The sequence below is a fragment of the Grampus griseus genome (genome assembly GCF_964374135.1).
Source record: "Grampus griseus genome assembly, chromosome: 20".
NCBI lineage: Eukaryota > Metazoa > Chordata > Mammalia > Artiodactyla > Delphinidae > Grampus > Grampus griseus.
In genome coordinates this window covers 10,814,993-10,828,284 of record NC_139014.1, presented here as the reverse complement: position 1 = coordinate 10,828,284, position 13,292 = coordinate 10,814,993, and the positions used below count along the sequence as shown (strand labels likewise).

The 13,292-nt window shown below is 44.4% G+C and overlaps 2 protein-coding genes across 10 annotated transcripts in view; both read right to left on the bottom strand.

The window, feature by feature from the left end:
* Nucleotides 1–6,949, bottom strand: part of ENDOV (endonuclease V) — a gene marked incomplete at its 3' end in the record, with an annotated part of 53,708 nt that extends 46,759 nt beyond the window's left edge. For 8 of the 9 annotated variants that reach the window (XR_014298371.1, XM_082679815.1, XM_082679812.1 and 5 more), the window contains exons 1-2: nt 6,859–6,924; nt 6,370–6,541 (exon numbers count right to left, since the gene is read on the bottom strand). Coding sequence is in view for 8 of the 9 variants with exons in the window: in XM_082679815.1 (XP_082535941.1) it covers nt 6,370–6,541; nt 6,859–6,914 (228 nt within the window). Of the gene's footprint in view, nt 1–6,369; nt 6,542–6,858 lie in introns of all 9 variants that reach the window. The other variant, XM_082679818.1, reaches the window with a different exon arrangement.
* Nucleotides 6,950–10,223: 3,274 nt separating this feature from the next.
* The window catches only part of RNF213 (ring finger protein 213), a gene marked incomplete at its 5' end in the record, with an annotated part of 109,779 nt that continues 106,710 nt past the window's right edge, over nt 10,224–13,292 (bottom strand). The window contains one exon of the mRNA XM_082679577.1: nt 10,224–12,185. Within this exon, the coding sequence (XP_082535703.1) occupies nt 12,032–12,185 (154 nt within the window). The 3' untranslated portion in view covers nt 10,224–12,031. The remainder of the gene's footprint in view (nt 12,186–13,292) is intronic.

The window sequence follows — 13,292 nt, the reverse complement described above, 5'->3', positions numbered from 1 at the left end:
ACATACAAGGGAACTCCCATAAGGTTAACAGCTGGTTTCTCAGCAGAAACTCTTCAAGCCAGAAGGGAGTGGCAAGATATATTTAAAGTGATGAAAAGGAAGAAGCTACAACTAAGATTACTCTACCTGGCAAGGATTTCATTCAGATTTGACAGAGAAATCAAAAGCTTTACAGACAAGCAAAAGCTAAGAGAATTCAGCACCACCAAACCAGCTCTACAACAAATGCTAAAAGGAACTTCTCTAAGTGGGAAACAAAAGAGAAGAAAAGGACCTACAAAAACAAACCAGTAACAATTAAGAAAATGGTAATAGGAACATACTTATTGATAATTACCTTAAATGTGAATGGATTAAATGCTCCAACCAAAAGACACAGGCTCGCTGAATGGATACCAAAACAAGACCCATATATATGCTGGCTACAAGAGACCCACTTCAGACCTAGAGACACATACAGACTGAAAGTAAGGGGATGGAAAAAGATATTCCGTGCAAATGGAAACCAAAAGAAAGCTGGAGTAGCAATACTCATATCAGATAAAATAGACTTTAAAATAAAGAACGTTACAAGAGACAAGGAAGGACACTATATAATGATCAAGGGATCAATCCAAGAAGAAAACATAACAATTATAAATATGTATGCACCCAACATAGGAGCACCACAATACATAAGGCAAATGCTAACAGCTATAAAAGAGGAAATCGACAATAACACAGTAACAGTGGGGGACTTTAACACCTCACTTACATCAATGGACTGATCATCCAGACAGAAAATTAAAAAGGAAACACAAGCTTTAAATGACACAACAGACCAGATAGATTTAATTGATATTTATAGGACATTCCATCTGAAAACAGCAGATTACACTTTCTTCTCAAGTACACATGGGACATTCTCCAGGATAGATCATATCTTGGGTCACAAATCAAGCCTCAGTAAATTTAAGAAAATTGAAATCATATCAAGCATCTTTTCCAACCACAACACTTTGAGATTAGAAATCAATTACAGGGAAAGAAACGTAAAAACCACAAACACATGGAGGCTAAACAATATGTTACTAAATAAACAAGAGATCACTGAAGAAATCAAAGAGGAAATCAAAAAAATACCTCGAGACAAATGACAATGAAAACACGATTCAAAACCTATGGGATGCAGCAAAAGCAGTTCTAAGAGGGAAGTTTATAGCAATACAATCCTACTTCAAGAAACAAGAAAAATCTCAATAAACAATCTAACCTTACACCTAAAGGAACTAGAGAAAGAAGAACAAACAAAACCCCAAGTTAGTAGAAAGAAAGAAATCATAAAGATCAGAGCAGAAATAAATGAAATAGAAAGAAAACAATAGCAAAGATCAATAAAACTAAAAGCTGGTTTTTGAGAAGATAAACAAAATTGATAAACCTTTAGCCAGACTCATCAAGAAAAAGAGGGAAAGGACTCAAATCAATAAAATTAGAAATGAAAAAGGAGAAGCTACAATGGACACCACAGAAATACAAAGCATCATAAGAGACTACTACAAACAACTCTACGCCAATAAAATGGACAACCTGGAAGAAATGGACAAATTCTTGGAAAGGTGTAACCTTCCAAGACTGAACCAGGAAGAAATAGAAAATATAAACAGACCAATCACAAGTAATGAAATTGAAACTGTGATTAAAAATATCCCAACAAACAAAAGTCCAGGACCAGATGGCTTCACAGGTGAATTCTACCAAACATTTAGAGAAGAGCTAACACCCATCCTTCTCAAACTCTTCCAAAATATTGCAGAGGAAGGAACACTCCCAAATTAATTCTACGAGGCCACCATCACCCTGATACCAAAACCAGACAAAGATACTACAAAAAAAAGAAAATTACAGACCAATATCACTGATGAATATAGATGCAAAAATCCTCAACAAAATACTAGGAAACAGAATCCAAAACACATTAAAAGGATCGTTCACCATGATCAAGTGGGATTTATCCCAGGGATGCAAGGATTCTTCAATATATGCAAATCAATCAATGTGATACACCATACTAACAAACTGAAGAATTAAAAACCGTATGATTGGACTTCCCTGGTGGCACAGTGGATAAAGAATCTGCCTGCCAATGCAGGGGACACGGGTTCGATCCCTGGTCCGGGAAGATGCCACGTGCCATGGAGCAACTAAGCCCATGTGCCACAACTACTGAGCCCGCATGCTGCAACTAAGGAGCCCGCGTGCCGCAACTAAGGAGGCCATGTGCTGCAACTAAGGAGCCCACCTGCCACAACTATGAGCCAGTGCAACCAAATAAATAAATAAATATTAAAACACCACCACCACCACCATATGATCATCTCAATAGGTGCAGAAAAAGCTTTTGACAAAGTTCAACACCCATTTATGATAAAAACTCTCCAGAAGGTGGGCATAGAGGAAACCTACCTCAACATAATAAAGGCCATATACAAGAAACCCACAGCAAACATCATTCCCAATGGTGAAAAACAAAGCATTTCCTCTAAGATCAGGAACAAGACAAGGATGTCCACTCTCACCACTATTATTCAACATAGTTTTGGAAGTCTAGCCACAGCAATCAGAGAAGAAAAAGAAATTACAGGGATACAAATAGGAAAAGAAGAAGTAAAACTGTCACTGTTTGCAGATAGATGACATGATACTATACATAGGTAAATCTGAAGATGCCACCAGAAAACTACTAGAGATAATCAATGAATTTGGTAAAGCTGCAAGATACAAAATTAATGCACAGTAATCTCTTGCATTCCTATACACTAACAACAAAAGATCAGAAAGAGAAATTAAGGAAAATTAAGAAATTAAGGGGAGGCGGGGCTGGTGGTGGTGGTGGGATGAATTGGGAGATTGGGATTGACATATATACACTAATATGTACAAAATAGATAACGAATAAGAACCTGCTGTATAAAAAATAAATAAATAAAATTTTTAAAAATGTATCTTAGTGGAAAAAAAAGTAAACAGCAATATACTGGACCCCCCCCCCTCAAAAAAAATCTCCACAGTAATCATAATCTACTATCAACAGCAACTATAACATAACACATGTCAAAGTTTTACAGATCAGAGAAAAATACAAAACCAGCTTTCAGAGACATGTGGGGACAACTGGGGAAATGTGTTATGGAATGGGATTCAGGTGGTGATGGAATAATGTATGTATATTTTAAGGTATGATAATGACGCTGCCATTATGTAGGAAAATATTCTAGGACAGGTTTGCTGAGCTGTCACAACCTCTAGGAGGCACTCTTGAATCTCAGTGCGCACACACACAAAGACTACAAAATCAGCTGAATCTTAAGCAGAGGGTATACGGGTGTTCAATGTATTACTCTTTCAACTTTTCAGTATGTGCACACATTTTCAAGTTAAAAATCTGGGAGAAGGGATGAAATGAGAGAGTAGCACTGACATATATACATTACCAAATGTAAACTAGATAGCTAGTGGGAAGCAGCAGCATCGTACAGGGAGATCAGCTTGGTGCTTTGTGACCACCTAGAGCGGTGGGATAGGGAGAGTGGGAGGGAGGGAAACGCAAGAGGGAGGGGATATGGGGATATGTGCATACATATAGCAGATTCAGTTTGTTATACAGCAGAAACTAACACAACATTATAAGGCACTTATACTCCAATAAATGTTAAAAAAAATTCTGGGAGAAGGAAAAATCAGTTGTATAATTAGCGTGTGGGCATGATCTAGTCAGTAGTCTCTGTGAAGATATGCAAGTTTCAACCTAAGCTGGCGTTGTGCATTAGGCCCACCAAACGTTTGAACCAAAAGGCTGAACTGCACTTGAGGTACTCGATTCAGTTCTGGGTGCTGGATGTAAAAATGGGCCCTACTCACTGAGGGCAGGCTGGAGGACAAGCAGCAAGTGAAGGAGCTGGAATCACCTCAGTGAAACTCAGGAGAACACAGGACTGTCTTCAAATAGGAGGGTAGGAAAGGTTTGTCCTGTGCTCTGCACCTTAAGGCAGAAGTCACAAACAACTAAATTTCAGCTCCATGTGGAAAAGAACACACGAACCAGGCTTCCAACTATGGAACGGGCTCTGGTGTGAGGCCACGATTTGTCAGGGATGGTGAGGAAAGGATTCCTGGCTGTGCGAAAGGAGACCAGTGATTCACAGCCTGGCTTTGCTTTGGAATCACAGGAAGGATTGTTTAAAAAGGTAAATATCAGTAAAGGGAGTGGGGCCCTGGAATCTTTTTTTTTTTTAACAACTTTATTGAGATATAATTGACTACCATAAAATTACCTTAAGAGTATAATTCAACGCTTTCTGGTATTTACAGAGTTGTGCAACCATTATCATAATCCAATTTTAGAACATTTTCACCACCCCCAGGTAATTCTTATACCCATTAGCAGTCACCCTCCATCCCAATCCCTAGCCCTTGGCAACCACAAATCTACTTTGTGTCTCTATGAATTTGCCTATGGAATCCATATTTCTAAATGCACTTCCAGGCGACTCTCATTGCATAGATCCATGGTTGGGCATTTGGGAGTCATTGGACCAGACTATTCCAAGATCATTCCCTAGTCTAAGCTTCCATAGCACAGGATGACAAGTGCTGACTACATCCAAGTAGCAAGCACTCTGCTCAGTGCTGGGGCTCCAAAAGAAATACAGTATAACCCTGCCCTTCAGAACCTACAGATGGTGGGAAAACCAGAATATACCAATAACTTTTCTTTGAGGTAAGGGGAACTATTCAAAACTATTATTGCAATGAGGGGAGGAAGACTACTGCAAAAGGAGAGTGCTCCGTTAACAGGCTGTAAGATCTGCGAGTACCTCCTAAACTGATAACTTTAATACAGTGTGAGAAGCACTGTAATAGCACATGCATAAGAAACAGGCCTAGGACAGAGACAAGGGGGTGGTTAATTCTGCAGGTACGGAAAGGTATAGAGCAATGGGAACAAGTGAACTGGGTCTTGAGAAGCGAGAAGTCGTCCTCAGAATTAACAGTGGCTTAGCATTTAATTTTTGAGGGCTTACCACACGCCCATTATGCTAATTGCTTTCCATACATGATCTCAATTATTCCTCACCAAACTCTGAGTCAGGTATCAATATATTTCTGCTGAATTTTGACTAAAGGATCTTCCAAGTAAAGCACAAAGACGCTGAGGCAGGAAGGTAGTAGCTTTGGGATCAGGCAGAGGAGCAGGGAGGGAGAAATGCTGAAGCTGCAGAGCAGAGGTTTCCTCGTCAAGCTCTTCTTTAGCCAAGGCTTCCTGAGCTGTTGACTCCAAAGGAATCGTGGGCACGCTGTTCATTCATTCACGTATCTATTCGATCGTCTTCTATGTGTCAGGCATTGAACTAGGTGCAGAGGCTACAACCGGTGGGCAAGACAGCATGGTTCCTACCATTGTGGAGTTTACATTCTGGTAGGGGAGACACACAGGCCAATTCCATCCCAGTGTGATAAAGAGGAATGAGAGGGTGCTGAGAGCAACTCCTGGTCTTGCAGGACGAAGGGGGGCTTACTGGAGGACCTAAGAGATGAGGAGCAGTTAGCCAGGAAAAACATTCCAGGAGAGGAAACTTCACTGCTAAGATCAGGCAGGCAGATACAGCAAGGCGTGTTTGAGGAAGCCAAAGGCCTCTGGAGTGGGGAGTGGGTGAGGAGCGGGTGGTAGCCAGAGGTGAGCCTACAGAGAGTTACGTTAAGCAGGGGTCAGATCACGAACGGCCTTTATGCCTTGTCCGTGAGTGTCACTTTTATTTACCATGAGATCACAGGATAGGCACTTAAGTGTCTTAAGTGGACTAGGTGGTGACCTGCTCACATTTGGTTTTTAGAAAAATTGCTCTGATGGCAGCATGGAGAAGGGACCCAGGAAAGATTCTGCCTGTCACCTACAGGAGAGGTGACGGTGGCACAGCCAGGGAAGGGACAGCAGCGATGCAGACAAGTGGATAGATAAGACTCCAGTGATTTTAGGGGGGAGAAAAAATGGAGTTCGTGTGTGACCTGCTGTGAGGGGTCTGGGAAGACAGAGATTTCCAGCTTGGGCAACTTGAGGGTGTGTTGCTGTGGGCCCCTGACATGGGGAGCCCAAGATAACGGCCACACTTGGAGATCATGAGTTTATTTGGATGTAAGTCACAGAATGACTTCAGTTTTTGTCCCCTATCCTCTTCTTTTCAAAGGCTTCCCAATTCATTAATGAACTCCCACGAAAGGAGAAGCGGGGTTCTACCCTAACACTGTTCCCTGTCCAGAGCCCCACCTCTCTCACTAATGCACCCCGGGGCCCAGCGTAGCGGCCCCTAGCCAGCGTCCCCCCGGGGTTACCTCGAGCTCAGGGTAGCTGAGCACCACCAGGGAGGCGCAGGCGCTGACACTGTCGCCCTTCACAAAGGACACATCCACGCCCCCGACCCTCTGCAGACCCGAAAAAGCGGGGTCCCGTTGCCACGCCTCCGTGTCCCGGTCCACGACAAGTGTCTTCAACAGGGCTTGCTCCCTGAGGGCAGAAACAGGTCCAGCGGGCAGCCCAGCCCAGATCCCCCCACCCCGCGGTACGGCTGCGGCCGCCCACACACGGAGCGTCCAGGCCCGGGGTTCGGGGCTGTACCCGGGGACCCTCCCGGTCTCACCCCCTCCCTTCCCTGGGACCCAGACGCGTCGCCGGAAGCTACAGCTCCCGAACGCCCTTTCGCCCGCACGCCGGAAACGGTCGCAGGCCCCCGCGGCCCCAAGCCGGGGATTACGAGGTCGGAGGTCCGCGGGGAACCTCGTCGCTCCAGTCCCCGGATCTTATGCGTCCTCTGGCCCCATTACCGTTTCCAGAGCGACAGCGTTTCCTCCGGCGGCCTCCCAGCCGCCTTTCGGGCCATGGCGCGGCCCTGAACGCCCCTTCCTGTGGCGTCACTTACGGGGCGCCGCGCGCAGGCGCCGGACCGCATCGTTGCCATGGCGGCGCTCAGGTCGGGGTCCGGGACGTTGCCGCCTCGTGGCCTGAGGCCCTGCTGGGGACCAGCGGCTCGGGAGTAGCGGCCGCCGACATCAGAGTCAGCCTTTCCCCGCAGCCGTGGGGGAAGGAAAGTTGTCCCCGTCCAGGGCCCCTGACGGGATCTGAAAGTTACACTGACAAACAGATCCGCAGGAGAAAAGCACGTGTACACATTTTACTGAATTTCTACACATACATGACACCTTTCACCGGAGAGTGGAGACCTGAAGTGACCAGAGCGGGAAGCTTTATACCCTTTGGATAAAGAAACAATGAATTTGTGAAGAATTGTTAAGGCAGAGGGGTTTGGGCTGTGGGTAGTAAATGGTGAAACCAGATGGAGGTTTGCTCACCTTGGCCTTAAACGCCCTGTCTCTGGTGATGAGAATGTCTCTCTCTCTCCTGGTACAGGGAGGGGACCTTTCACGTGGGAGATTTGGAGTGAAAAATGGGAGAAGCAGGAGTGATCTTGCTGCTTCTGCCGTTTTCTCGAATTTCTCCGGCTTAAGATCAATACACCAATGTGCCATATTTTGGGGTAGTGTGTCCTGAACGCCATCACCAAGCATCTGCCGCTTACATGACACCTTGACCTCCGTTTCAGGGACTCTTTGAGGACAGGACACAGTCCTTAGTGGAGCCAGACTCGTAAATTTGACCCGGTGGATCTTGGTGAGCAGAAAGACTTACTACGGACAACCTGTGGAACATTGACTGACCCCCTGCTCTTCAATTGAATGAGTAGTAATTCCATTCTCTTTGTGCTAGGTGTTGTGTGAGATGCTGGGGTTACAGCTTCCTCATGGTGGAACTGCAATTGTGTTAAGTGCTGGAGTGAAAATAATATGGGAGCATTTCAAGGTCTGAGGTAGCAAAGAGGTTGGTGTATTTGAAAGGCAGCCAGCTAGGCTGAAGTGTAGCGATTTAACCCGTGGCTTATATTCTACTAGGGGAATTAAGAGAAGTATATGGATAAGTAATCTAGTCTGAATATAGACCTCAAGAGGAAAATACAGGATTGGAGTCTGAGGTTCAGGAAAAGCTTCATATGGCATTTGACCACTGGCGGCAAATGGGAGAGCCAAGATTTACTCTGCGGTCCATCTGGGCTGTACTGTGTGTCAGCCTTGTTGTGTTACAGAGCAGTCAGGACACAGAGGCATTTCGCTTTAGTTATCAGGAGTCATTCACTCCACAGGAGTCACTCCATCTCCACAGGAGGCAGTTACTGGGTGCTGAGGAAGGAGCAGTTCTCTGGGTTGAGGTTCTGATGTGCTTCAGGGTACAGGCGTGGTGATGGGGAAGGAATGCTGGGGAATGTGTAACACTCCAAGTGGGTCTACGTGTGAAGGAAGGGGAGCAGGGTTGAAGGCAGGCCTTTATAGGATATGCAGTTGCAGGGGTGGCTTCCATGTGCTCCAGCTGGGCCCTTTCCCCTCCAGCTTCTCTCTGCTCTTGCCCCAGATGGCTTCCCAAAATAATCCCAGCTCCTCAGAAGGAAGCACAGTCCTGCTGTCCCCAGAATACACTTCAGTCTGATGAGGTTTCAATCTTGTCAGCATTTGCTTTCTCGGGAGAAGGCACTTTCTTGGTGTTTTTCCAGTTGGAAATGAGATTCATAATGTTCGAGCAGGGGATTAATTAGTGGAGAGGGATTAGAAAGAGCAGGAAGCAATAAAAATGCTAATCATGGTTGCATGGCTTGTTATTCAGCTCAAGGCCTCAGGCTTTCTTCTACTTTCTCATCTCGTGTCCCTCTAGACCCAGCTGATACAGCGACCCTACACTTGTTGCGAACATATGAAGTCAGAGATGTAGCAGTGCCCTTGCACGGGGCTGGACATGGGTAGCTTTACCTACTGAGCAAAGCCCTTTCTTCACAGTGATTGTTTATCACTAGAAGTTTGTTTCCGGGTTGGAATTGCCTGAACCTAGGAGTGACTGAAATAGCTCATGACTTGTCTCAGTTAACACGTGACGAAATCCTACAGCCACTGATGAAAGGTAAATAATTTACACACATAGTAAGGTCTTAGAAAGAAGGAGACAGTGATCAGTTGTGAAGATTTTCAGATTAAGTCATCACCAACCTAGTGAATGTTTCCTCCTGGGCCGAAAGCAGACAGAACTGTGGAGCAGGAACAATCCAGAATATGAATGGAAACGAGAATGAGTAGGCAGGGCTAGAGGGGAAGGTCAGGGTCAGTGAGGAGCTACTGAGGAAGGGAGAGTAGGTGGAGTTGACACAGACGCTGTGGGGAAGAAGACACAGGGCGGGGGGGCACGTCTCCTTCGTGAACCAGCGCCTCTTCTCCTTGCTGCGGTTCCAGACCATGGGGTTCTCTCCTGGAGGAACCTCTTCATTTTAGAAGAGGAAAATGCAGTTTTCCCCTAAAGCAGTGTTTTGCCACTGGAACAAAAGCGGGCTGCTGGAAATTTACTGTTCCTCCTTCAAGTGTCTATTTCCTTTTCCTGAGGAGCTGTTTGCCCATCCCACAGCCCAGCCCCCTGACAGAATCAGCTGTTACTCATCATTGGCTGGAGCTCTGCTATCCTCCAGGAAAGTCCTGTTAGGCAGGGAGTGGGAGGGCAGCCCTCTAGGATTAAGCTTTAGCCCCTGAGCCTGGCGACGGGGGAGCAGTGTGAAACTCCACTTCAGCTCTGCTGTCATTTTGTCCACAGGAAAAGTTTACCCTGTCACATTCTAAACCAGAGTGTATGTTTTCTGTCAAGAACCTTCCACTTTGGGACTTCCCTGGTGGTGCAGTAGTTAAGAATCTGCCTGCCAACGCAGGGGACACGGGTTCGAGCCCTGGTCCGGTAAGATCCCACATGCCACGGAGCAACTAAGCCCGTGCGCCACAACTACTGAGTCTGCACTCTAGAGCCCGTGAGCCACAGCTACTGAGCCCACGTGCCACAACTACTGAAGCCCATGCGCCTAGAGCCCAGGCTCAGCGACGAGAAGCCATTACAATGAGAAGCCCGTGCACCGCAACGAAGAGTAGCCCCTGCTCGCCACAACTAGAGAAAGCCCACGCACAGCAACGAAGACCCAACACAGCCAAAAATAAATAAATTAAAAAAAAAAAAAGAACCTTCCACTTTATGGACACCCCTGCAAGGACATCTCCACGAACACATGAAACCATTCCCCAAAGCCTCTTCCCCAAAGAGGATTCTTTAGCAGCAAAATTCAAGTTTATTAAAACAGCTATGACAAGTATAACACAATTTACATCTGCCTGTGCTAGGCCAGTGTATTTCTGTACAAACAACAAGATAATGCTAGATAATGACAGTTAACACTTTGAAAGCATAGCATACAAAACAACATTATCTTCATCAAAAAAATAAAACCTTCATAAAAGTGGGAAAAAAATTCTCCCCCCCATCCACCAAAGGAGGTCTTCACAGGCTGGCCAGCTCTATCCCAACTCTGAGGTATCAAAGGAGTTCCAAGTGCAAACTGAAGGGATGAACAAGCAACTCCCCCACTCTCACGTCCATTAAATGCACAATCCAGCTGATACTGTGGCAGAGTGCCTTGCATGGAATGATTCAACAATCAGAGGTTACTACATGCAAGTGGATATTGTATCAAATCCTGGATTCCTGTGCTCCCCTTTATCAAACATGGTGAAGAGAAACCAAAGTAATAGAAATGGAGCACGGATTCTTCTACGGCTCCCTCCGATGGTGCTGAAGGGCCCATGGTGTCCTTGGCGAGCATTTTCTATTTTTGTAGCTCTCCCCATTCCATGGGCCCAATTTCAAGTTGATTGAGTCATCATCTCATTCAGAATATGTATGAAAAGACATTTACCTCTGACTTGTAAACAACTGTCATCCCAGGGCTAACAGGTGCTGAGCTATCTAGGAATAGGAATTAGTCCAGAGAGGTCAGAAGCATCAAGTAGATTTTGAAAAAAAGGCACAACACAGTGAGAAAAGCAGCGCAAGATCAGGGTGTGTTGACTATTCTTTATTTCCTTTTCAGAAATGTGACTGGTTTTATATTCTCTCTGAGTGTTATTATGCCTTGGCTGAGACCCAAAGAAAGGACCAGATAGTCATACACTTGGGGAAATCAAGACCACACTAAGAGTTCATGTTTATTTGGCAGAATGGTAGAGAGGCAAAAACTTCCCCAAGAAATGCCAGAACCATGCCTTTGATCCAAATTTACACTGATAATCTTTCATTTAGAATTTACTAGAATACTAGAACTGGCAGGAAATCAAACTAAGACACCGAAAGTGTCCTTGACTCTTGGCCCAGTGCTCTTCACAATGAAAGCTTGTGGGCTCTGACCCTGGAAATTTGGCAGTGACTCATTTGCGGGCTTGGGTGAGGGCTGGCTAGTTTGGCCTCACGGCACTCACAGAATGCCCTGACTTGTATTTGTGAGAAGACAAAAAAGAGTCTGGCACTTTTTCATATCTTCTTGAAAACCTAGAAATATTTGTACAATTTTCTGAATTTAAAGGAATGGAAGAAAGAAGAAAGCCAGATTCTCGTTTGTGAGTGCAGAATAAACTAGAAAAGAAGACAAATTAATAACCCCATTTTCCCTCCCTGTCACTATGCAGTGGTCTGAGGAAGAAGGGCCTGGTGGGCTGGGTACGTGCATGGTAAGAAGCTAGGACATCTGAGGCACAGATTCCTATATGTGAAGCTGAGAAGCTATTTTTTGGTTTCTCCTGGAATGCAGAGGATGGTGGTTTATTCTAGTTTCATATAATCTTCAATTTTCACCTCCTAATGAACGGTATTCAGAATATGAGAAGATAGTTTCAGAATATACACATGTTCCTGAAACAGCTTGGCTCTCAAAAAGTTGTCAGCCGGACAGCACATCTTGGTCTCAAATTTAGTGCTGTGCCAATAGCTTTCCTTCTAAGCACGCACAAAGGCAATAGCCCACAAAGGAACCCATCCCACCAGTGAGGAGGCAAGAGCCTTCTCTGCCCAAGTCTCTTGCAGAGATAGAAAATGATTCTATCTCATGTGTCGATTCCGTTTCAGTTCAGCAGCCATTTTCCACACAGAGACACAACTGGAAAGCAGTATCTCTTCTGGGAACTGAGATTTCATTTCGGGAAGAATTTCACTCTCTTTAATCTCCATGTAACTCACCAGTGTCTCTCTCAGGCTGAAAAACCAAGGAACAAGAGACAGCGTTAAACAGTCATGTGACATAAGGAGACCATCACTGGTTGCTTTTTCAGGTCGTCAGAGAACCAAAGTGCTCATGAAGGCCAGAAATAACGAGAGTCAACCAACTGCTGAGTTACCGACCTGGCACTAGAATCCTAGGTTCAAGGTTCTAGTACATCCCTGCTGCTCCCCACACTGCAGTACACATACCCTATGGGATGGAGCACCCCTTGATAGGGGCCCCGTCAGATGGTTCTAAGCACTCTAGTGATACACCTGCTTTACAAAAAAAGCCTTGCCATTCAAAAAAAGCTTATATTCCAGTTCATCTGTATCAACAAAGATCGTAAATTCTCTAGAAAAGGGATCTTCTTTCCCTACACTAAAAGTCCAGGATAGTAAAGACTTCTTGAATAAGTTCAAAGAATACAAATGTAAATAGGCATATGCCATATACATAATGGAGGAAAACAGCAATTACGAAGTGTGTCGGTGAGGAAAACTGGAGTTTCACTATCTATTTAGAAAAACAGTAAAGCTAAATCCCTACCTCAGGCCACACATAAAAATAATTGGTTAACAAAACAAATGTAATGTATAAAACTACAAAAGCACAGGAAAAAACATGGGAGAATATTTTATAACCTTGGGATAAGACTCGTACAGGTATATTTTTCCTAAAGAGTCCTTGGAAACTTCTGTAGGAAAATTCTGCCAGATTTGGCTTCATAAAATTAAAGATAGAGCATTTGTAACAAAACAGATAAAAGATTAAGAAAAAGACAAATAGCCCAAAAGAAAAATAATCATAAGATATCAAGAGGCAATTTGGAGGAAGATATACAAATGGCTGATAAATATTTTCAGCCTCACCAGTAAATAGGAAAATACAAGCAAAAATGAGATCCCATTTTTGGGCCATTAGATTGGTAAAAATATAAAAGACGAATAATATCCAATGTTGGGTATTCTTATACACTATACATTGGCGTAGCTTTTTCTATCAAATTTAAAATGCACATCTCTCTGACGTAGGAAGTCCACTTGTTATAATGAGAATATATGACTTTTTTGCAATTGGTAATGGTACATCAGCAGGAAA